Source organism: Coregonus clupeaformis, chromosome 10 (assembly GCF_020615455.1).
Source record: "Coregonus clupeaformis isolate EN_2021a chromosome 10, ASM2061545v1, whole genome shotgun sequence".
NCBI classification, from domain to species: Eukaryota; Metazoa; Chordata; class Actinopteri; order Salmoniformes; family Salmonidae; genus Coregonus; species Coregonus clupeaformis.
Genome location: NC_059201.1, coordinates 19,598,322 through 19,623,944, shown reverse-complemented (window position 1 = coordinate 19,623,944; position 25,623 = coordinate 19,598,322). Strand labels below are relative to the sequence as shown.

At 45.8% G+C, this 25,623-nt stretch overlaps 1 protein-coding gene across 4 annotated transcripts in view; it reads left to right on the top strand.

Annotated features, from left to right (window-relative positions):
• Positions 1–25,623, top strand: part of LOC121575298 (cadherin EGF LAG seven-pass G-type receptor 2-like) — a 76,227-nt gene that overhangs the window by 38,454 nt on the left and 12,150 nt on the right. For 3 of the 4 annotated variants that reach the window (XM_045222870.1, XM_045222869.1, XM_045222868.1), the window contains exons 4-21: positions 4,989–5,104; positions 5,262–5,350; positions 13,658–13,815; positions 14,305–14,468; positions 14,662–14,805; positions 18,091–18,257; positions 19,592–19,771; positions 19,937–20,050; positions 20,159–20,330; positions 20,639–20,780; positions 21,403–21,523; positions 21,738–21,921; positions 22,552–22,653; positions 22,833–22,927; positions 23,180–23,389; positions 23,816–23,999; positions 24,347–24,671; positions 25,301–25,468. In XM_045222870.1, coding sequence (XP_045078805.1) covers positions 4,989–5,104; positions 5,262–5,350; positions 13,658–13,815; positions 14,305–14,468; positions 14,662–14,805; positions 18,091–18,257; positions 19,592–19,771; positions 19,937–20,050; positions 20,159–20,330; positions 20,639–20,780; positions 21,403–21,523; positions 21,738–21,921; positions 22,552–22,653; positions 22,833–22,927; positions 23,180–23,389; positions 23,816–23,999; positions 24,347–24,671; positions 25,301–25,468 — 2,835 coding nt within the window. The remainder of the gene's footprint in view (positions 1–4,988; positions 5,105–5,261; positions 5,351–13,657; positions 13,816–14,304; positions 14,469–14,661; positions 14,806–18,090; positions 18,258–19,591; positions 19,772–19,936; positions 20,051–20,158; positions 20,331–20,638; positions 20,781–21,402; positions 21,524–21,737; positions 21,922–22,551; positions 22,654–22,832; positions 22,928–23,179; positions 23,390–23,815; positions 24,000–24,346; positions 24,672–25,300; positions 25,469–25,623) is intronic. The other variant, XM_045222871.1, reaches the window with a different exon arrangement.

Here is a 25,623-nt window from a genome sequence, read left to right as displayed (position 1 = left end):
TGGTCAGATGAAACCAAAATAGAACTTTTTGGTAAAAACTCAACTCGTCATGTTTGGAGGACAAAGAATGCTGAGTTGCATCCAAAGAACACCATACCTACTGTGAAGCATGGGGGTGGAAACATCATGCTTTGGGGCTGTTTTTCTGCAAAGGGACCAGGACGACTGATCCGTGTAAAGGAAAGAATGAATGGGGCCATGTATCGTGAGATTTTGAGTGAAAACCTCCTTCCATCAGCAAGGGCATTGAAGATGAAACGTGGCTGGGTCTTTCAGCATGACAATGATCCCAAGCACACCGCCCGGGCAACGAAGGAGTGGCTTCGTAAGAAGCATTTCAAGGTCCTGGAGTGGCCTAGCCAGTCTCCAGATCTCAACCCCATAGAAAATCTTTGGAGGGAGTTGAAAGTCCGTGTTGCCCAGCGACAGCCCCAAAACATCACTGCTGTAGAGGAGATCTGCATGGAGGAATGGGCCAAAATACCAGCAACAGTGTGTGAAAACCTTGTGAAGACTTACAGAAAACGTTTGACCTGTGTCATTGCCAACAAAGGGTATATAACAAAGTATTGAGAAACTTTTGTTATTGACCAAATACTTATTTTCCACCATAATTTGCAAATAAATTCATTAAAAATCCTACAATGTGATTTTCTGGAGAAAAAAAATCTCATTTTGTCTGTCATAGTTGACGTGTACCTATGATGAAAATTACAGGCCTCTCTCATCTTTTTAAGTGGGAGAACTTGCACAATTGGTGGCTGACTAGTGATTACTGATTAGTGCATTCGGCTATTTCAGCCACACATGTTGCTGACAGGTGTATAAAATCGAGCACACAGCTATCTCCATCGACATACATTGGCAGTAGAATGGACTTACTGAAGAGCTCAGTGACTTTCAACGTGGCACTGTCATATGATGCCACCTTTCCAACAAGTCAGTTCGTCAAATTTCTGCCCTGCTAGAGCTGCCCCGGTCAACTGTAAGTGCTGTTATTTTGAAGGGGAAACGTCTAGGAGCAACAACGGCTCAGCCGCGAAGTGGTAGGCCACACAAGCTCACAGAACGGGATCACCGAGTGCTAAAGCGCGTAGGGCGTAAAAGTCGTCTGTCCTCGGTTGCAACACTCACTATCGAGTTCCAAACTGCCTCTGGAAGCAACGTCAGCACAATAACTGTTCGTCGGGAGCTTCATGAAATGGGTTTCCATGGCCGAGCAGCCACACACAAGCCTAAGATCACCATGTACAATGCCAAGCATCGACTGGAGTGGTGTAACGCTCACCGCCATTGGACTCTGGAGCAGTGGAAACGCGTTCTCTGGAGTGATGAATCACGCTTCACCATCTGGCAGTCCGACGGATGAATCTGGGTTTGGCAGATATAGGAAGAATTCTACCTGCCCGAATGCATAGTGCCAACTGCAAAGTTTGGTGGAGGAGGAATAATGGTCTGGGGCTGTTTTTCATGGTTCGGGCTAGGCCCCTTAGTTCCAGTGAAGGGAAATCTTAACGCTACAGTATACAATAACATTCTCAACGATTCTGTGCTTCCAACTTTGTGGCAACAGTTTGGGGAAGGCCCTTTCCTGTTTCAGCATGACAATGCCCCTGTGCACAAAGCGAGGTCCATACAGAAATGGTTTGTCGAGATCGGTGTGGAAGAACTTGACTGGGCTGCACAGAGCCCTGACCTCAACCCCATAGAACACCTTTGGTATGAATTAGAACGCCGACTGCAAGCCAGGACTAATCGCCCGACCTCACTAATGCTCTTGTGGCTGAATGGAACAAGTCCCTGCAGCGATGTTCCAACATCTAGTGGAAAACCTTCCCAGAGGAGTGGAGGCTGTTATAGCAGCAAAGGGGGTACCAACTCCATATTAATGCCCATGATTTTGGAATGAGATGTTCGACAAGCAGGTGTCCACATACTTTTGGTCATGTAGTGTATGTACATAGGAGTAGGGGTAAAGTGACTAGGCAACATGATAGATAATAAGCAGTAGCAGCAGCGTATGTGATGAGTCAAAAGAGTTACTGCAAAGGGATGGTCAATGCAGATAGTCCAGGTAGCTATTTGAATAACTATTTAGCAGTCTTAATTGCTTGGGTGTAGAAGCTGTTTACGGTTTTGTTGGTTCCTGACTTGGTGCATTGGTACTGCTTGCCGTGCGGTAGCAGAGATAAGGCACTGCATTGCAGTGCTAGCTGTGCCACTAGAGATCCTGGTTCGAATCCAGGCTCTGTCGTACCCGGCCGCGACCGGGAGACCCATGGGGCGGCGCACAATTGGCCCAGCGTTGTCCAGGGTAGGGGATGGAATGACCGGCAGGGATGTAGCTCAGTTGGTAGAGCATGGCATTTGCAACGCCAGGGTTGTCGGTTCGATTCCCACGGGGGGCCAGTATAAAAAATAAAATAATCTATGCACTCACTAACTGCAGCCAGTCAAGATGTTCTCAATGGTGCAGCTGTAGAACCTTTTGAGGATCTGCCAAATCTTTTCAGCCTCTTGAGGGGGAAGAGGCGTTGTTGGGCCTTCTTCACGACTGTGTTGGTGTGTGTGTGGACCTTGTTAATTCTTTAGAGATGTGGACCCTGAGGAACTTGAAGCTCTCGACCCGCTCCACTACAGCCCCGTCGATATGGATGGGAGCGTGCTCGGCCCTCCGTTTACTGTAATCCACGATCTGCTCCTTTGTCTGGCTGATGTTGAGAGAAAGGTTGTTGTCCTGGCACCACACTGCCAGGTTACTGACCACCTCCCTATAGGCTGCCTCATCGTCGTTGGTAGTCAGGCCTACCACCGTCGGGTCGTCAGCAAACTTAATGATGGTTTTGGAGTCGTGCGTGGCCATGCAGTCATGGGTGAACACGATTTTGATATTCAGTGTTATTGTAATCAGCTGGTGCGTGTGTTTTTCCCCTCTTCCCTCTTGTCTGAGGTCATGATTATCATTCTCCTCAGTAAGCAGTTCAGCTTTGCTGTGCCCCATGGCTACGCTCCAGCTCCGGAATAATGCATGCAGGCTCACACACTGGCTCACACACTGGCACACACACCCACACATAGCCTCCCAACATTTGCGAATGTGCTCTGAGAGCATCCTGAGACACTGTATTTAGATCTCTGGAATCTCTCCCTCATTTAAAAAAGAAAATCAGTAGGCTTCATCCGTCTGACACGGTCTCCATCTGAACAGGCAGATGCAGACTACAAGCACCAATGAGTCACACCAGTAACACAAACAGGGCTCTCAGTTCTCCCACAGATGTTCAGAATGTTCCAAATGTAAAACGGAGCAGATCCACTGTGTGGTCCCCTGGGACAGGAATGAGCGGAAAATATTTTCTGGTTCCATACTTTTCTGCCAACTTCTGCATTTGGCCTGGACTGCCTGCATTATCATTATATAAGATAACACAGTGTCACACATGATCATTTTACCTTTGTGGTGAATCAAATGAAGACACCTCAGCACTCAGTGACCCAATGATTTGATTTCTTTATAGAATTTGTGTCTTTTTTCTTTGCCCTGTGGTCTTTCTGCGGTTGGAACGCGTCATTCCTTGAATCCCAGGTTAGACGGGAGCGTTAGTGGCGTCACTTGGCGTGGGCTCTGGATGGGAGCCAGAGGTGCACTGGCTTGTTTAAATGTGTCTAACTGTCCATTAACGTGACAATAAAAGACAACAACACAATGACCTCCAGCACTATAGACTAGTTTTTTTTGTCATCTCTTCAGAAATAGTTATTTACTTGCAGCCTGTTTTTGATGTTCCTCTTTGAGAAAACAAATGCATACCTATTTTCTGTGATTGTATAGTAACTACCTAATTTCTGCCTAGTATCTCCTCTGTTAAAATATTGCATCTCCTCATTGCTACCAACCATCATTATCGTTCTGAGCTTAGTCTATTATTTCCATATCATACAGTTAAGGTTGCACATGTATTTTTCAAGCTGGAGTTTTGAAATTGGCCCAGTTTGTCACATCTTATCAGAACGTCTTTTCATCTCACTCTGTGTGTAGTCCATAGAAATAGAATGAATAGAACGGGCTTGGAACCTCTAACCGTGGCAATTTGACTGGTAAACTCATGGATACACTCACAATGGCTGCCTGGTATTGTGATGCAATCATTTCCATGGTAATGCAATGGAATGTATTTTTTGTAACATCAGTTGAGTTGATTCAACAAATCAAAACACAGATTGATGGGTACACTTCCTGCTTTTACTTCCTACTTCCTATGGGTACACTCAAAATGGCTGCCAGTTCACCCATTATGACATAATTTACTTGAATGGGGATGCCCATTCTATTCATTCTATTTCTGTGGTGTAGTCACTATCCATGGCATGCAGTCTGAGTTTATGGACTGTATCATGCTCCATGCCTTCACTGCAGATATTATATTGTTTTGTAGTGCTTTTCTCCGTCTCTGTCAGAGAATGGTGCTCATGGTGGTTAACCCTGTTGGGTGCTCAGTGATCTGTGGAAAATTGCAGCATTGTTACATTTCACCCTTTGCTCCTCAATGGTGAATCACTAGGGACAGTGCATCAATATGCCCTCATAGTAACCTAATAGGAAAGGAAAACCGTTGTTTTCTGGTGCGTTCATAATCTGTGTCCTCTGCTGTAATAGGGCATGTCAGTCAGTATATTGTCTGTCTGTCTTTCTTGTGGCAAGGGCACTGGATGGGGTTCTAGACATGGGTATGAGGAGGCTACACATAATATTGATACAGAACCATTTAGACATGTTTTTGAGCACTGAATGTTCAATGTGGAAGTTGAAAATGCATTTATTGCAGCAATGATTAGTTATAGTTACAGAATTATACTGCCAGGAATGCATCTTCAAGTAGTCTTCCCCCCCACAAAGACCTCTCCTCAGTGAACATTATGTTGTTTACTCTTTCTTATTGTCTTTGGCTGTTAAGAAACTATAGACCCTGTTTTTTTCTATCTTCCAGATTTGCCACAAAGGAGCCAAATGGTTTATTACTCTACAATGGCCGCTTCAACGAGAAGCATGACTTCATCGCTGTGGAAATCATCAGTGAGCAGATCCAGCTCACCTTCTCTGCAGGTAGGAGGGGCTTCTGTTAGTGCACGTCAGCCAATTAACCCCAAATCTAGATTTGGTTGTTATTAAAATATTCAAATGTGATCGTGACAAGTGTTGACACTGTAGCCCTGATCCAATGATGTGTGAATAACCTTTGCTTACTGTTTCCTTTTTTTAGGTGAGACCAAGACGACTGTGTCGCCCTACATCCTTGGAGGTGTCAGTGATGGCCAGTGGCATGTGGTCCAAGTTCACTACTACAACAAGGTACGTCGGGGGAAACCTGGGCTAGGCCTTGTGGTCCTATAAAGTGTAGACTGGTTCAACACTAGACAAAACACAGATTTGCTGGGTCTGGGCTGGGATATAACTTTGGTCAGACTAGGCTACTATTATACTATCCAGGTCTGTGCCCAAACAGTTTGAGCTTCTACTTCTAAAAATCCACCTTTCCAGCAATAAGTCTCTCACTGTTGCCGCTTGCTACAGACCCCCTCAGCCCCGAGCTGTGCCCTGGACACCATATGTGAACTGATTGCCCCCCATCTATCCTCAGAGTTCGTACTGCTTGGTGACCTAAAACTGGGATATGCTTAACACCCCGGCCAACCTACAATCTAAACTAGATGCCCTCAATCTCACACAAATTATCAACGAACCTACCAGGTACAACCCAAAATCTGTAAACATGGGCACCCTCATAGATATCATACTGACAAATTTACCCTCTAAATACACCTCCGCAGTCTTCAACCAGGATCTCAGCGATCACTGCCTTATTGCCTGTGTCCGTAATGGGTCCCCTCATCACTGTCAAACGCTCCCTAAAACACTTTAGCGAGCAGGCCTTTCTAATTGACCTGGCCCGGGTATCCTGGATGGATATTGACCTCAATCCGTCAGTAGAGGATGCCTGGTTGTTCTTTAAAAGTGCTTTCCACTCAATCTTAAATAAGCATGCCACATTAAAGAAATACTGCGCAGTCGTCTTCATCGACCTGGCCAAGGCTTTCGACTCTGTCAACCACCGCATTCTTATTGTCAGACTAAATAGCCTTGGTTTCTCAAATGACTGCCTCGCCTGGTTCACCAACTACTTCTCAGATAGAGTTCAATTTGTCAAATCGGAGGGTCTATTGTCTGGACCTCTGGCAGTCTCTATGGGGGTGCCACAGGGTTCAATTCTCGGGCCGACTCTATTCGCTGTGTATATCAATGATGTCGCTCTTGCTGCTGGTGACGCTCGGATCCACCTCCTATGCGGACGAAACCATTTTGTATACATCTGCCCTTCATTGGACACTGTGTTAACAAACCTCCAAACAAGCTTCAACGCCATACAACACTCCTTCCGTAGCCTCCAACTGCTCTTAAACACTAGTAAAACTAAATGCATGCTCTTCAACCGAACGCTGCTTGCACCCGCCCACCCGACTAGAATCACTACTCTCGGCGGGTCTGACCTAGAGTATGTGGACAACTATAAATATCTAGGTGTCTGGTTAGACTGTAAACTCTCCTTCCAGACTCACATCAAGCATCTCCAATCAAAAGTTATATCTAGAATCGGCTTCCTATTTCGCAACAAAGCCTCCTTCACTCATGCTGCCAAACATGCCCTCGTAAAACGGACTATCCTACCGATCCTTGACTTCGGCGATGTAATTTACAAAATAGCTTCCAACACTCTACTCAGCAAATTGGATGTAGTCTATCACAGTGCCATCCGTTTTGTCACCAAAGCCCCATATACTACCCACCATTGTGACCTGTACGGTCTTGTTGGCTGGCCCTCACTACATATTCGTCGCCAAACCCACTGGCTCCAGGTCATCTATAAATCACTGCTAGGCAAATCCCCATCTTATCTTAGCTCACTGGTCACCATAGCAACACCCACCCGTAGCTCCAGCAGGTATATGTCACTGGTCATCCCCAAAGCCAACACCTCCTTTGGCCGCCATTCCTTCCAGTTCTCTGCTGCCAATGACTGGAACGAACTGCAAAAATCTCTGAAGCTGGAGACTCTTATCTCCCTCACTAACTTTAGGCGTCAGTTGTCAGAGCAGCTTACCGATCACTGCACCTGTACACAGCCCATCTGTAATTAGCCCACCCAACTACATACACAAAAAAATTTATGCACGCATGACTGTAAGTCGCTTTGGATAAAAGTGTCTGCTAAATGGCATATTATATTATATTATTACCTCATCCCCATATTGTTATTTATTTTGCTAATTTGCACCCCAGTATCTCTATTTGCACATCATCTTTTGCACATCTATCATTCCAGTGTTAATACGAAATTGTAACTATTTTGCACTATGGCCTATTTATTGCCTTACCTCCATAATTTACTACACATTCCTACACACACTGTATGTATATTTTCTGTTGTATTTTTGACTTTATGTTTTGTTTACCCCATATGTAACTCTGTGTTGTTGTTTTTATCGCACTGCTTTGCTTTATCTTGGCCAGGTCGCAGTTGTAAATGAGAACTTGTTCTCAACTGGCTTACCTGGTTAAATAAAGGTGAAATAAAAAAATACAATAAAAAAGGCCCACTAGAGACTTGGCTTTATCAGACCTCACTCTGAAGCACTGAGCAGGAGTACTAAGAGCAGTTAATTTCCAACATCAGTACAGTACATGCCTAAACTGAATTATGTTTGTCTTTTACCACAGACTTGAATTATGAGACGTCAAAATACAAGACATATTTTCGTAACATGTTTGGCCTGCAATTGACTTGCATACCGGTAATTGGGCTCCCGAGTGGCGCAGCGGTCTAAGGCACTGCATCTTAGTGCTTGAGGCGTCACTACAGACCCCCTGGTTCGATTCCAGGCTGTATCACAACCGGCCGTGATTGGGAGTCCCATAGGGCGGCGCACAATTGGCCCAGTGTCGTCCGGGTTTGGCCGGTGTAGGCCGTCATTGTAAATTCTACATTTACATTTTAGTCATTTAGCAGATGCTCTTATCCAGAGCGACTTACAGGAGCAATTAGGGGTAAGTGCTTTGCTCAAGGGCACATCGACAGATTTTTCACCTAGTCGGCTCGGGGATTAGAACCAGCGACCTTTCGGTTACTGGCACAACGCTCTTAACCACTAAGCTACCTGCCGCCCTAAATAAGAATTTGTTCTTAACTGACTTGCCTAGTTAAATAAAGGTAAAAAAAAAAAAAAATGTATGGATGTTATGTAGTGTTGGTAGATATTGATATAGATTTATACACTGTACTTCGTGTCCTGATGACTTATCCATTTTTACTAGACCAGCTGTACTTCATCAAGTGTCTGACAGTGACTGTCTATAGAGTGATGAGGGTAATGATTATAGCTGGACCACACTGGGAGAAGAATACCCACAGTCCTCTGTGGACGTTTTCACTTTGCTGCTTCCTGTCAGAACTGCTGCTGTGTCATTCCAGAGAACCGTTAATGGGACAGTGGAATGGGCAGTGTGCCAGACACACAGGAGGAATGAGAGAGAGAGAGAAACAGAGGGAGAGGGGGATGAGACAGACGGATAAAGAGCGGGAGAGACACTAGAAAAGGGTGGGAGGAATGTTTTCACAGCTATGCTCAGAGTATATATTTGAGAAAATAGAACTCACCATACAAACGAGATATTTTTCCCTGACGACGGCTTCACAACTTTTTTATTTCCATATCAATCAGTGAAGAATGTATGGAACTATAACCCACTACCCCTCCTCCCTTATCCCCATCCTTTTCAGCCGTCCCCCCCAGACCAACACACAGGATGTTACATTTTGGTCTATTCAGGAAGTCACTTTGCATCATAAAGCTGTTGCCAGGCAACCCTCTCCTAGTGTGGATATTCTATTCATGGTCTATAATAACAGGGCCATGTCAGATTCAGCCAGCAGAATGTGAGGGAACACAACATCTCGTGTGCCATTGGAGGAAAAGTATTTGGTTCTCCTCAAAGCGGGGACATTATTATTTCATTAATCACTTTGTTACAATCCAACAAGTCCAATGAAAGTCTCCATCGCTTGTTTTATTGTGACCTAGTAGTTTTTGGATTAAACAGACAATGACAGTCTCCAGTGACCTACAGAAGTGCTTCCTCTTGAGTGCCCACTGCTCACACTGTAATGCCTTTGATGAGCTGTTTTCTTTTCTATCACATTTTACCAGCTAGTTTCCTACTTATCTTTAGCACAATACAAACATGAACTCAATAATGGAACAACCATAATGTTAAGCAGAGGCACAGACCAATGGAAGGGACATATTCCTAGAAAACTGCCCAGAGTTTTGGTTGAACTAATCCCCCCCAATCAAAATCCGCAGCCGCTGAAGCAGCATTGGGCTCATTGTTCCAGAACCAGTGAGTCATAGAGGTAGAGTGATGGCTCCTCCCCTCTGAGGTATCTAATGCCGGCCGGGCCTGTCCCTGTCTGCGCGGGGTGAGTGGGATGAGGTGGGGGCATTTTAGATTGAAATGTGCCTTTTCAGGGGAGAGGGGGAGTGTGGAGAATGGCAATGACCGCTGCCTTTGTGCTGGGCTCGGCCTCCAATGGGACCATGGGCAGTGAATGATGCGGCCCCGGGGAAGGTGCCCCACTCTCTGTTCACCAGCAAGGAGAGAAAAACAGGGCGGGAGAGGAGCGAAAGGAGGGAAAAGAAAGGCGAGAGAAGTATTGACTTGGGCTTTGAGCGGGGATACTGCGCTTCAGGGCTAACCTCTCTGGTTGCTATGGTGTTTCCAGTCAGACCTAATATTACTATTGTTTGCTCCCATGCTCCTCCTGTCCATCCCTGTCATTGTGGATAACAATGAACTCATATTCCCATGTCACCCCGCTTGTAATGAGGGGAACAGTGTTTAATGTAGTCCTGAGTAAATATGCTCTCCAATCAGCTCTGACAGGCCGGGGCTTTGTGTAGCAGACAGAGCAGCTGACAGACATTAGCAGAGAGTCATTATAGCAGAGTCAACAGCCATGACTGATGGGAGCGATGGCCCAATGCGTAGGTCAGTGAACGAACCAGCAAATCTGGACCAGTCTGTTCCGGACCTTTCTCAACTGAGGGGAACCGTGGAAAAGAGCGTGTCGGGTGATTTGGTTTGTGACCATTCTAACAGACCATCTCACACTGCAGGTTTGTTTGTCCCAACAAATTAGTTTCCCACTGCCTCACAATGGGTCAACTAAAGGATGAAGACCTTTTGGTCAACAATTTGTGAATGGAAGGTTTAGAGGTTCTTTCTACCTTTCTAGTAGCCGGTTTGTTGTGAATAATAATCTGCACGTATTTCAGACTCAAATCAGCAAAGCAAATAATCCTATTTGCCAGTTATTAAATATGATAATAAGGTCAACCTCTAATGCCTAATGGGAGACATATGAGGTGTTTAAAGAGGATGGCTAATATTTGATCAGTGCAGTGGAACAATGTAATTAAGTCTCCATCCTCTCAGAGGCAGACGACCGTGATCACAAGACCCACAATGAGCTCCTCCAGTATTCAGCTCCTCACAGACAGCCCCTCAATGGGACAGCTGTATTAATAGCACGCTGCACGCACAGATATAATCTAATCTACTCACTGGATAGGATACAGGGTTGGAATGAGAACCATGTGAGGGAGATGTTCTGTGTCTGCAGTGCTCTCGAGAAATGGGATGGGACTCTGTTATGACCTACAATATTACAGCTGGCTAGATGCGTTATGCCAGCAGTGTCTGTGTGTGTAAGGTCCACCTATACTCCATTTGTCTGGTCTGTATTCTTAGCCCCATTTGATTAAAGGGCTCAGACAGTTATTATGGCTCTGCAGGGATATGTAGACAAATCATAAGTGTAACTTATGTTAATTGTTATCTTATGCTATGAATAAAATTAGCTAATTAACTTTTTGTTAAGAATATTTTTTTTAAATATCACAATCACATGCATTCCTCAGCTCTCAACAATCAGGCCACCCAGGACAGAGCATCATCATATCCTCCTTGTATCCCACGCTAGTGCTGTGCGATTAGTGCTACAGAGGATAGTGCTACAGAGGGTAGTACGTACGGCCCAGTACATCACTGGGGCCAAGCTTCCTGCCATCCAGGACCTCTATACCAGGCGGTGTCAGAGGAAGGCCCTAAAAATTGTCAGACTCCAGCCACCCTAGTCATAGACTGTTCTCTCTGCTACCGCACGGCAAGCGGTACCGGAGCGCCAAGTCTAGGTCCAAAGGGCTTCTTAACAGCTTCTACCCCCAAGCCTCCTGAACAGCTAATCATGGCTACCTGGACTATTTGCACTGCTCCCCCCACACCTCTTTTACGCTGCTGCTACTCTGTTTATTATCTATGCATAGTCACTTTAATAACTCTACCTACATGTACATATTACCTCAATTACCTTGACTAGCCGGTGCCCCAGCACATTGACTCTGTACCGGTACCCCCCTGTATATAGCCTCCCTACTGTTATTTTATTTTACTGCTGCTCTTTAGTTATTTGCTTAATTTTTTTTATTTTTTATTTATTTAAAAAAACGGCATTGTTGGTTAAGGGCTTGTAAGTAAGCATTTCACTGTAATGTCTACACCTGTTGTATTCGGTGCATGTGGCAAATAAAATTTTATTTGATATTTGAGGTCGGTTTGATTTAGGTTTCGATAAAATAAATTAACATTAAAATGTGGGTTGAATGCTGTAACAACACAGAATAAAACAATTAAAAGTCCCATGATGGTAGTGACTGTCCATTACTGCTTATCATTGATTATCATTTATTCACATTACTTTACTTAAATAAAATATTTCAGTTGATGACTTATTAGGCTATTTCATTCCAAGTTATCATCTCATCTCTATAGAGCTGCTGCCTATGCTGTCTGACAAAATCACTATTTTAGTAGTTCTTCATCGTAAATAAGGCATACCATCTCAATCGCACGTTCTTCCATCTCTTCTCTCCCTCTGTGTCTGCTCCACATAGAGCGGACAAGTAGGCGGTTTTCTGCACTAAACTATGTAGAATATTGGCCTGTTGGAAAATACAACTCCCTTCTACATCACACAGTTCAGGCTGGATCTGATTTCTCTCTAAAGAAACTGTGCTTTGAGCTCACAGAAAAAATTTAATGGAATTCAAATAATTGAACCGATGTTGGTCAATTAGTTGTTTAAAAAACAAAAAAGAACCGACATTTCATTTAATCACTCAGCACTAGACCACACTGCACATGGAGACTATTCCTATTTGCTCTGTCCATAGTTCAGTGCCCAGGCCTGGTCAGTTAACAGTGGGAGGGTGGTCAGTGGTGGTTACCCCTCTCATTACAGTGCTGCTAGCCTAGCCACTGCTGACACAAGCTCTAACCGGGCTGACGGTCAATATGAGCTCTGTGTGACCTCTGGGGAAACGCTTGTGTTTGAAAAGAGGTTGTAACCTTTATTGACGGGATCGTTATTCTCCCCTCCTCCTCTTGTTTCTCCCTCCATTGATTCCTCACACAATGAAAGAGATCCTTTATGCTGAAGAAGACCATCACTGTCCTGTTGAGCAGGGCTTTTCTGCCGTGTGTGTGTGCGTCTGTGCCCCTTGTGCTTTTGGTTATGTGTCAGCCTTTGACTTGAATCATGCCTGTTTGGCTTTAAGTTATTGAAGCACTGAAAACATTGAGATAAATTGGGGTGATGTTCAAGAATACTGTAGGGCTGAACATGAAAGCTAATGGCTGAATATTTCTTCAGAATTGACTCAAACTTTTTATTAGGATTGTTAAAGCTTCTTAAATTGTTGGGATGTGTGAAATTGTTTCAAGTCTTTTGTTGTTAATTGAAGCACTTGATTTAAGATCCTTATCTCTAGGGTGAATGTTTCAATGACTAAGTAGATGGTGAGTGGTTTTTATTTTTTATGCTAGTTTTTATGCTTAGTATTTTGCATTCGAAATAGAAGTGTGATTACCAGGTTTTTGACACCTTGTTAGACAGATTTGGTTATGATCACACTTATATACTGAGATGTGTGGCACAACTTCATGTGTAATAAGCTACCCACACACAGACAAGCAATCTATTTATGTGCTGAGCAACCAAAAATGCTTGACAGTGACACACACAAACAATAAAATGGATATTCGGAGACAAAAATAAACTTCCACACATTTACTTCCATTTCTTTTCTTGAATGTTGTCTTTTGTAACTTGAAGAAGAAACCTTGAGTCTCAGCATATTTTTTGCATCAAGCAGTCCTTGAGATGTACCTGTGATTTTATTTTCAAAGAATCCTCTGAACAGTCCCAGAAGGCTCATTATAGCCTCTCAATCTATCTAGCCATCCATAACCAAACACTACATACTGTATATATGTCCATCTTCTTCCCAAACAGTATCGCCTATTTAGGAAGGAATAGCATAACTTATAAATGCTGTTCTGTTTAGAAAGTCCTATCACCCATGTGCTGCTATTTACAGTAGTCTGTCAGGTGATTTCCCCCCCCCCCCCCCCCCCCCATCTGTTGTAGGTGTTCTGTCCATAACACTGGAGCCAAACTCAACAACTCCTCTTCTCTCCTCACAGCCAATCCTAAACCAGGCCGGCATGCCCCAGGGTCCCTCTGACCAGAAGGTCGTCGTAGTAACCGTGGACAACTGTGACACCTCAGTGGCACTGCGATTTGGTCATGTAATTGGGAACTACACCTGCTCTGCCCAGGGCAGCCAATCAGGATCCAAAAAGTAAGGGAATGGGAGGGGCTTACTGGTATTTCATTGTGCACTGTTATTGGCCAACAATTGCAATTATAGTAGAGTTGAGTAAATGCATAATTAGCCTTTTGAAGCCATTAATTCAGTTTTAGCATTTTGTCACAAGCTGAACTTACCCTCTTGATCTATTGTACTATTGTCGAAATCCCAATTGGCTTTCCTGAGCAAAACAGGGCTCTCATTATGGTACAGATTATACTTTTTTAAACTAAAGTCTGTCACGTCCAGCTTGTAAACCATCGTAAACATATTTTAGTTCAGTGGGGTGTATCTGTTTTCCTCCCTGGGAAAAAAACAAGCTGCAAAATGTGACACTGATAAATATTTCATAAACGCCATTCCAGTGGGTTGTGTTGTGGTATAGAAGCAGAGCTCAGTGTTTATAATGTGTTGTGGTATAGAAGCAGAGCTCAGTGACAGATTCTAAATGTGCCTGACTGTCCTGTCTTTCTGCTGTAGATCTCTGGATCTGACTGGTCCTCTCCTCCTGGGGGGCGTGCCCAAACTGCCTGAGGACTTCCCCATCCAGAACCGCCAGTTTGTGGGCTGCATGAAGGACCTGAAGATCGACAACCGCCACATCGACATGGCTAGCTTCATCGCTAACAACGGCACGCTACCAGGTTAGTAACCTTACACATTGCCATTTGACTGAACTATTCTGCGACCGTTTTATAGCCATCCTCCCTACCCTACTGTCTTAGTTGAGCCCAGTATGAGATATGTTGGGGAAGTAAATGTACCTTAAGTTTTACCTGATGTATGAATAATGTATTACCTCTTAGCATAATGAGGTTGGCTTGAACTGTTCCTCAGATGTCTTTAACTTCCCAGGATGCTCTGCTAAAAGGCACTTCTGCATCAACAACCCATGTCTGAACGGAGGGACCTGCGTCAACCTGTGGGGCTCCTTCAGCTGTGACTGCCCCCTAGGATTTGGAGGCCGGAACTGCGAGAAGGGTAAGTGAAGTTCAGTGAAGTAACGGCATTGCAGGAGGTTGGAAAGCTTCCTCAAATGGTTAAAACATGAGATCGAAGCTAAACAGGTTTTGTTGTCCCATGACCTACCATTATAGGCCCTTTTAGTAAAGAGGTACAAGGACTTTACAGGCGTGCATTAAGAGTAGACTACTAAGTGACCCATCAGACAGACAGACATCCCCCAGCTCTCCTGACCTACACTTAACTAGGGTCTTTGTAGTTGATGGACTGTACTATAACTCAACAACCAAGTGGTTACAGTGACACTGGCCATTTAATTTGCTTCTTAGTGCTGCAGTGTTAAAAGAGCTTCTGCTATATTGTATTTTCTTATCATTTTAAAACATGCCTTTTTGAGTGTACAGTGTAAATGTAGTGGGGAAACATTTGCATAGACACCATGCAGAGGAGATTGCTCAGGGTGATGCTTAGAGGGAATTGGCAGGGCTGTAAAAAGCTGAAGTAGGCTCTTCAATCAGCAGAGTGTTGAAATATGTCCTCATCATTTTAGCACTCTTTCCTGGCACAGATAAAGCCAGTCATCATTTATTTGCTGACATGATGGTTTCATAAGCATAACGTTACCTGTTGTGCACTGTATTTTATTTGTTGTGTTTCCTGTTTGGACCCAGGAGGAGTAGCCGCTGCCTCGGCAGCAGCTAATTGGGGATCCTAATAAATACTAATACTGAGTATTGCTGTTATTATGCCAGACATTACACAAGGGTTTGTGAGGGTCCCATATGTGTATACAATATGACATATGCGATGTGATATGCCATAGGCGTTTATGAATCTGTCATGAGGGATCATGTCACATTTAATAGAGCTATATTTTTAAACATGTTCTCTGGAATAACACCTTGGACATGTTTACGGTAAAGTATTTAGTTTTTCAGTTTGAGAGAGGCATGTGTGTGTTAGAGCATTACTAGTGTCCATTTCTCTTCTCAGCTCTTCTGTGCTCTGCAGTTGTTTGACTTGCTGATTTACATGCTGGGATGGCTTGAAGAGAGAGAGATGGAGATGGGAGGGAGACGGGAGGGAGAGAGGGGGAAAAGGCCCCATGGGAGGGAGAAGAGAAAAGGGGATACTACTCAATAAATGGTAAATTACACAAAAGCATCCCTGTTGTAGTTTAGAGTGAAATCCAGTGATAAAGGACCACTTCTTTCTCACAGTTAAGGGGAGACTGAGGATGGATGATGAACGGGGGATGGGAGAAGGGTTAATCTCCCTCTCTGAGGCAGATGAACCCATGTGACTCCTTCATCTGAAGAAGAGAGGGAGAGCGGAAGGGAAAGAGGAAAACATAGTGTAGTCTAATACTGTGCTACTGATCTTTAATCTAGATAGTGGGTGTCGATGGCATGAATGTTCATGTTCTACCAAGACCATTAACTATTCAACAAAGGTCACTATAAAAATATTGCTGTTAAATTTACAGTATGTCATAGGATCGGACATCAGGGGTTAGAGAGGGTATAACAGCTAGTAACCATGGAGAAAATCCCCAGCATCTCACTTGTTCACTACTGACTCTGGATGGACAAGGGTATGGGGGATAAAAAACTTTCATTGTCAATCCCATGAGTATGCCTACCTTTTTATATGGACCCTGTTCAGACCAAACACACTGCAAATAGAAACTAAGTGTACAAAACATTCTGAACACCTGCTCTTTCCATGACAGACTGACCAGGTGAATCCAGGTAAAAGCTATGATCCCTTATTGATGCAATTATTATTATTTTTATTTTTTTTGTCATTTAGCAGACGCTCTTATCCAGAGCGACTTACAGGAGCAATTAGGGTTAAGTGCCTTGCTCAAGGGCACATTGACCGATTTTTCACCTAGTCGGCTCGGGGATTAGAACCAGCGACCTTTCGGTTACTGGCACACCGCTCTTAACCACTAAGCTACCTGCCGCCACTTCAATCAGTGTAGATGAAGGGGAGGAGACAGGTTACATTTGTTTTTTTCAACCTTGAGATAATTGAGACATGGATTGTGTATGTGTGCCATTCAGAGGGTGAATGGGCAAGACAAAATATTTAAGTGCCTTTAAAAGGGGTATGGTAGTAGGTGCCAGGCGCACCGGTTTGTGTCAAGAACTGAAACGCTGACACAACTGTGGAAAGCATTGCACTCAACATGGGCCAGCATCCCTGTGGAACGCTTTCGACACCTTGTAGAGTCCATGCCCCGACGAATTGAGGCTGTTCTGAGGGCAAAAGGGGGGTGTGCAACTCAATATTAGGAAGGTGTGCTTAATGTTTTGTACACTCAGTGTATCAACCTCTTCATGAGATTCAGTTGACAATTTTTTTGTAGCGTTAGACCAGTGCCAGACTGCACCACAGCCACTATCCCCTGGGTCCTCTGTTTCTCTTTTTCTCTCCCTCTCTCTTTCTCCCTCACTCTCTCTCTAGTTCCAATGACAGGCTTGATTTGTGTCATTAATTATGCATTATGCATCTCTGCCACAGTGTAATGAGAGAGAGAAAAAACATGTCTAACACCCAGCTAAAAGTGTCACTAGTGCCTCTCTGCCAGAATGCCTGTCTTCAGAATGCACAGACTGCATGTCGAATACACAGACACATACATGTGAATACACACCACACCCCTGAGCGTTGTCTAGCCTAGTACTAGTGAATAGGGGTAGGGGGCATGTTGAAGCCTCTCTGGTATTTGGCTCTGTCTATGAACAGTATTTATTCAGGGGGTATCTAGTTTCAAATTGCCACACATACTATTTTATACCCACATAGCGAGTGCCAAGGCTTTCATTCCATTGACGTCTTAAAGAGTTTTTCCGTAAGGTTAGATGTAACGTATAGTCCTGCTGTCTTTGTCTGCCACTTATTTTTTCCTGTAGTCGTCATAGATTGTCTATAGTCCCCTGACCAGTAATTGGAGCTGGGTTGTTCAGACTTGATCACAGAACATATTACTGTGAGAGTGTTAATGACTCACTGTCACATGTCACCTACTGTTTGTTAGCAGCCATTTCCTCGTTCTCGTTCTCGTTCTCTCTCTCTCTCTCTCTCTCTCTCTCTCTCTCTCTCTCTCTCTCTCTCTCTCTCTCTCTCTCTCTCTCTCTCTCTCTCTCTCTCTCTCTCTCTCTCTCTCTCTCTCTCTCTCTCTCTCAATTTATATCTCTCTCTTTCTCACACTTCCCGCTCTCTCCTTACTTTCCTCTCTCCCTCTCTTTCTATCTGCCTCCCTCATCCCCCTCTCTCTGGTTGTGTGTGTTGCAGTGATGGCCAACCCGCAGCGTTTCCTGGGTAACAGCCTATTGCAGTGGACTAACCTGGTGGCAGTGGTCACTGTGCCGTGGCACGTGGAGCTCATGTTCCGCACGCGCCAGCCTAGTGCCACCCTGCTGCACCTCACCGCCGGACAGCACCACAACCTCACCCTACAGGTACAGAGAAAACACACTCTCACTCCACCTCATCCTCATCCTACAGGTACAGAGAAAACACACTCTCACTCCACACAACCTCATCCTACAGGTACAGAGAAAACACACTCTCACTCCACACAACCTCATCCTACAGGTACAGAGAAAACACACTCTCACACCACACAACCTCATCCTACAGGTACAGAGAAAACACACTCTCACTCCACACAACCTCATCCTACAGGTACAGAGAAAACACACTCTCACTCCACACAACCTCATCCTACAGGTACAGAGAAAACACACTCTCACTCCACACAACCTCATCCTACAGGTACAGAGAAAACACACTCTCACTCCACACAACCTCATCCTACAGGTACAGAGAAAACACACTCTCACTCCACACAGAGAAAACACACTCACTCCACACAACCTCATCCTACAGGTACAGAGAAAACACACTCTCACTCCACACAGAGAAAACACACTCACTCCACACAACCTCACCCTACACAGTCTTACCCACAATCAATCTGGCATATTCACACACCTTCAATAGCATTACCCAACAATACGGAGCAGCACTGCAAATACACCTCACAGGTGCAAAGGTGTTTACTACAGGCCACTGTAGGCCACATCATATGTCATTACGCACAGTATCATACATATTATACAGGATTTGATCCCTTCTGAAGCAAAGATATGGCCAAACATAGCCAATAGTTTTGATAGGAATTCCTTTTGCTTATTTCGCATCAGATTATGCATGTGTTTCCCCCCTCAGTATAGTGTTGGAATAGATTAGTGCATTGTAGCATGTAACTCCAGCATGACTCCAACAGCTCACAGAGTGACCGTGGGTTAGTTGACGTAAAGCTCCACCTGTTGGCTGTCTGGGCAGCAGCATGACTTTAAATATTTGATGATGTTGAGATGAAGCCTGCCAACTAACAAACGCCTCATCCCGAGATATGAGAGCTGCCATTTCCAGGCCTTTCAGAGAGCAGCTGTTTGTCTAGACAGGTGCCTATTTTGAAGTTGTATAACAGTCCAGCAGCTATAAAAAAAATAAACAGGGCTATTTTATAGCTACTGTATTACCATAGATGATCTGATATGGATGAGGAGAAGAAACGCTCTGTCTCCGTGAGCATGTGATGTATGCATACTAAAGAAGGTATTTCGCTCTCTCTCCTGCCCTCCCTCTCTCTTCCCATCCCCTCCCTCTCTCTTCCCATCCCCCTCTCTCTCCCATCCTTTGCCCCACGTCTCTCATTCTATCCCATCCTCTCCCACATATCTCTCTATCCTATCGTCTCCCGACCCTCTCTCTCTCCCTCCCCTAGCTGCGCGGTGGCAGTGTGGTGATGGGCCTGCAGAGGGGCGAGGACTCCACCCTGTCTCAGGTAGAGGAGGTGACCGTGAATGACGGGGACTGGCACCATCTGCAGCTGGAGCTGAAAGATGTCCCGGGGGGCGCGCCCCGCCACAAGGCTGTGCTCTCCTTTGATCATGGCCTCTATACGGTGAGACACTGTTAGAAGACAGACTGTAGGTTTGGTATTTTAATTACATTGAAATATGCATGTATACAGGGCAGTTATAATATAGTGTTATCTACTTAGGCCAGTATGTAGACAGCCAGTGTATATGAATGTATCTAATGTGTGTGATCTGATCTACCAATCCAGGCCAGCATGGAGGTGGATACTAAGCTGAAAGGGGCGAAGGTCAAGACTCTGAGTGTCGGGGGCATCACTGGGGCTGATGGGAAAATACAGCATGGCTTCCGCGGCTGTATGCAGGTCAGTTCACCTCTTGTCACACACGCACGCACACACAGACAACACACACACATACTGTATTATATGTCCATGTGTCTGAGTGTGTTCTCCCTACTGTGTGTTCCTCAGGGTCTGCGTATGGGGGAGACCTCCAGCTCGGTGTCTCTCAGCCTGTCTCAGGCCAGGAGGGTGAACATGGAGCAGGGCTGCAGCGTACCAGACCCCTGTGTCTCTAACCCCTGCCCCTCCAACAGCTACTGCAGCGATGACTGGGACAGCCACTCCTGCACCTGCCTCACCGGTCAGTCTGCCAACCACTATCATCATCGTTATCTTCATCATCCTCATCATTAGATTTTACAACCATATTATTTAAGCAATAATGCCAGAGGAGGTGCCTTATTGCTATTATAAACTGGTTACCAACGTAATTAGAGCAGTAAAAATAAATGTTTTGTCATACCTGTGGCATACAGTCTAATATACCACGGCTGTCAGCCAATAAGCATTCAGGGCTTAAACCACCCAGTTTATAAATGACCATATAGACTTGCGTTGATCCCTCCCAGGCATAACTTATGAATTCCTATTGTGTTGTTTACCTGTCAGGTTACTATGGCGATAACTGCACAGACGTATGTGCGCTAAACCCCTGCGAGCATCAATCAGCTTGCACCAGGAAGGCTGGCTCCTTCCGCGGCTACACCTGTGACTGTCCCAGCAACCACTTTGGCCAGTATTGCGAGAAGAAGTTAGTAAAATGTCTTAATCTTTGGTATACACAGATAGTTTTGTGTTTTTGTCTCAATCTTATGTTTTTGGTCCACATCACTATAAAGAACACTATCAGTGGGCCTCCCGAGTGGCGCAGCGGTCTAAGGCACTGCATCGCAGGGTTGCGGCATCATTACAGCCTGGAGTTCGATCCCAGGCTGTGTCACAACCGGCTGTGACCGGGAGTCCCATAGGGCGGCGCACAATTGGCCCAGCGTCGTCTGGGTTAGGGGAGGGTTTGTCTGGGGGGGCTTTACTTGGCTCATCGCACTCTAGCAACTCCTTGTGGCGGGCCGGGTGCCTGCAGGCTGACTTCGTCGTCAGTTGAACGGTGTTTCCTCTGACACATTGGTGCAGCTGGCTTCCGGGTTAAGCGAGCGGGTTTTAAGAAGCGCGGCTTGGCGGGTCATGTTTCGGGGGACGCATGACTCGACCTTTGCCTCTCCCGAGCCCGTTGGGGAGTTGCAGCGATGAGACGAGATCGTAATCATAAAATTGGGGAGAAAAAGGAGGTAAATAATAATAATTTTAAAAAGAACACTATCAGAATGTGTCTCTGTGTATCGGTTGTGTTTCTGACCATGTGTGTCCCTCCTCAGGACTGACCTGCCTTGTCCCAGGGGTTGGTGGGGACATAAGACCTGTGGTCCCTGTAACTGTCAGACAGATAAGGGCTTCGATGCCAACTGCAACAAGACCAGCGGCGAGTGCCGCTGTAAGGTGAGCCAGCTGACTACTGAGTCTCAATGTCAGGATGTTTGAAGTGGACAGGGGCGATGGGGGAAACTGCACTGTGGGCTGGTATTTCAATGACAAAGAAAATGTACTTCTCTCTCTTTCATCCCCTTTCCTCCCTCCCTTTTATTTTCCCTCCCCCTCTATCTCTCTATCTCTCTCGCTATCCCTCTCGCTATCCCTCTCTCCCTGCTCTCAGGATAACCACTACCGTCCAGAGGGCAGCGAGGCGTGTCTGTTGTGTGAGTGTTACCCAGTGGGCTCCTTCTCACGGGCGTGTGAGAGGGAGAGCGGGCAGTGCCAGTGTAAGCCAGGGGTCATCGGGCGCCAGTGTGACCACTGTGACAACCCCTTCGCTGAGGTGTCGCCCAACGGCTGCGAAGGTCAGCATTACCATACGTCACATGACAGTAAATAATTACCAAATGTCACATGCTTCAGAAATGTATCTGTAGTCCAGACTGATTCATTTAGTACACTGATTTAGTAAATTCATGTGATTAGATGGCCTTTTAAAAAGTGTTTTTTGCCAACAAACATTATTCATTAATTCTATGTCATGTGTACAGTTACACCTGGACAATTAATTTTATCAGCTCTCCTGCTCTACCTCCTATCTCTCTCCCCCTCTCTCCCTCTCCTTATCTCTCTCCCCCTCTCTCCCTCTCCCTATCTCTCTCCCCCTCTCTCCCTCTCCCTATCTCTCTCCCCCTCTCTCCCTCTCCCTATCTCTCTCTCTCCCCCTCCCTCTCTCTCTCCCCCTCTCCCTCCCCATCTCTCTCCCTCTCTCCCCCTCTCCCCATCTCTCTCCCCCTCTCTCTCTCCCTATCTCTCTCCCCCTCTCCCTATCTCTCTCCCCCTCTCTCCCCCTCCCTATCTCTCTCCCCCTCTCTCCCTATCTCTCTCCCCCTCTCCCCCCTCCCTATCTCTCCCCCTCTCTCCCTCTCCCTATCTCTCTCCCCCTCTCTCCCTCTCCCTATCTCTCCCCCTCTCTCCCTCTCTTTCTCGCTCAGTGATCTATGACAGTTGTCCCCAGGCAATAGAGGCAGGGATCTGGTGGCCCAGGACTAAGTTTGGTCTCCCTGCAGCAGTCCCCTGTCCCAAGGGATCTATCGGTACGATGACTCTCAGCGACTTAGCTAATTACCATACTATAATGGAATATACTATACTATGTACTATAATCACCATAATATAATGGAATTGGTTTAAACTTGCCTCGGGTCCTTCCAGCATGTTCCTTTCCTTTTGTCTGCCTCATGCACATTTCCCCCTTCTCCCATTTCTCTCTCAGGCACTGCTATTCGCCACTGTGACGAACACAAGGGATGGCTGCCCCCCAACCTCTTCAACTGTACCTCTGTCACCTTCACCAAACTCAAGGCCCTGGTGTGTACAGCTCCTCTAGAGCTAGACTCATTTACACCTCATCAGCTCACATTTATATGGATCCATTCACTTCAATGACATATGCTATTAAGTTGAATGATGAACTGATTTAGTTAGGGCTTTTTATTTTACCTTTATTTTAGTCACCATTGAGACCAAGGTCGCTTTTACAAGGGAGTCCTGCATATACACAATTGACAAAATACTATATATAAAATGGTGCTATAAGACTGTTCTCTCTCCCTGGTCCAGTCGGAAAAGCTTGCCCGTAACGTGTCTCTCCTGGACTCTGGGCGGGTCCAGCAGATGGCAGCCATGTTGGCCAACGCCACGCTGCACACGGTGGAGTACTATGGCAGTGATGTGAAGGTGGCCTACCGCCTCACCCAGAGCCTACTGCAGTACGAGAGCAACCAGCAGGGCTTCAGCCTGACCGCCACCCAGGACGTCCACTTCACTGAGGTAACACAATAACACACAACACTACGCAGCACAACACAATGCTGCAGAGTGTAACACACTACCTGCAGTGCAGCATAAGGCAACACATGGCAGCGCAACACAGTTGAATTCACATGACCAGAGGAGGCTGGTGGGAGGAGTTTAGGAGGAAAGGCTCATTGTAATGGCTGGATTGGTATAATGGAACGGTATCAACCACATCAAACATATGGAAACCAAATGTTTGACTCCGTTCCATTAATTCCATTCCAGCCATTACAATGAGCCCGTCCTCCTATAGCTCCTCCCACCAGCCTCCTCTGCACATGACAGTACAACATGCATCTCAGATAAACTCTGTAGGTAACTGAACAGAACACAACACTTGCCTCACACAACCCTATGCCAGTCTGTCTCTCTGACCCCCTGCCCTCCTCCCCATATCAGAACCTGGTGCGGGTGGGCAGTGCCATCCTGTCCCCGGGCACACAGCCACACTGGGAGCTGATCCAGCAGACTGAGGGGGGCACGGCGGCCCTGCTGCACCAGTATGAGGAGTACGCCAACACCCTGGCACAGAACATGAGGAAGACCTACCTCAGCCCCTTCACCATTGTCACCCCACACATAGGTGAGTGTGGTCTACTTTGGTTTACACTAGGTATAAACGATATGTTGGACAGAAACACACAATATGATGTAGACCTGGGCTCTCCAACCCTGTTCCTGGAGAGCTGGTTGATAAGCTGAATCAGGTTAGTTACAGCTGGGGTTGGAGTGAAAACTTACAGGTGGGTAGCTCTCCAGGAACAGGGTTGGAGAGCCCTGATGTAGACTGTTTATCAGTTGGAAAATATTTGTTAATTCTTCTTCTATGAGAGTTGTAGGATTCAAGAACTGAACATCTAGCCATCTATCTCTTTGTAGTGGTTTGTCTGATGTCTAACCTACCCTACCTGTGTTTGGTGTTCTCCACAGTCATCTCAATAGATCGTCTCCAGAAGATGAACTTTGCCGGAGCCAAGCTCCCTCGCTACCAGTCTCTGAGAGGGCTGAGGCCTCAGGATCAGGAGACGGCCGTCACCCTCCCCGACTCCGTCTTCGAGCCGCCCATGGAGACCAAGGGCCACCGCCAACTGGACACCTTCCCAGAATCCTCTGTGAGAAACCACACGTCCAACAGGAAGAGGCGACATCGAGGTCCTGACGACCCTGAGCAGGAGGCCATCGCTAGTGTGATCATCTTCCACAGCCTGGCCTCGCTGCTGCCTGCGAGCTACGACCCTGATAAGAGGAGTCTGAGGTGAGACCGAGGGAGACAGGGACCTGATTCCATATGACCCCTAGCCTCCTACCTCTAGATACTTCACATAGATTTAATTGGATACATACTAGTAATATGTTCCTTTTTCCAGTGGTATTTCTGCTAGATTGCTGATCCTTTCAGATCTACACAAAGGTCTAAGGCAGGGGTACACAAGTACTGTTTGAGAAGGTCTGGTCACACAAATTGCCAGAAGGACCAGATGGATATTTTATCGTCGTAGTAACAAACCACCACCTCGCAACCCATGCCAACCCCAAACTTTTCACACCCCTCTTGTTAGCGGAGAGAAAATGTTGCAGTTTTGAAGATAATTTCCTGCAATTGACACATTTTTCCATGTCTTATGTGTGTTTATATGATACCAGGGGTCGAAGCCCGACCAAGTTCCTAATAAATAAAGTAGCCTGTACTCGTGATCCGTAATTGACCCCTTCTGGGTCTGGATCCATACCGTGGTCTGTCAGTTGAGTATGGAGGGTCTAGGGGTTAGGGGCCAATTTGGAGTTGGATAAAATAATTGATGAGGAGGAAGAGAAAGTGGAAGAGCAGCAGCAAGGTTCCTGTTGAAGTATTATTTAGTGATGGTTTTGTGTGACGTCCACCAGAGTGCCCAAGCGTCCAGTCATCAACACCCCGGTGGTCAGCATCACGGTCCATGACAACGAGGAACTGCTGCAGCACACCCTGGACAAACCAATCACTGTGCAGTTCCGCATGGTCACCACCGAGGAGCGCTCCAAACCCATCTGTGTCTTCTGGAACCACTCCATACTGTGAGTTTTACACACACACACACACACACACACACACACACACACACACACACACACACACACACACACACACACACACACACCTAGCTATTTGAACTTTGAGCTGTAGAAACAAAGATTTAAAAAAAGTTATATAAAGGATTAGGTTGAAACCA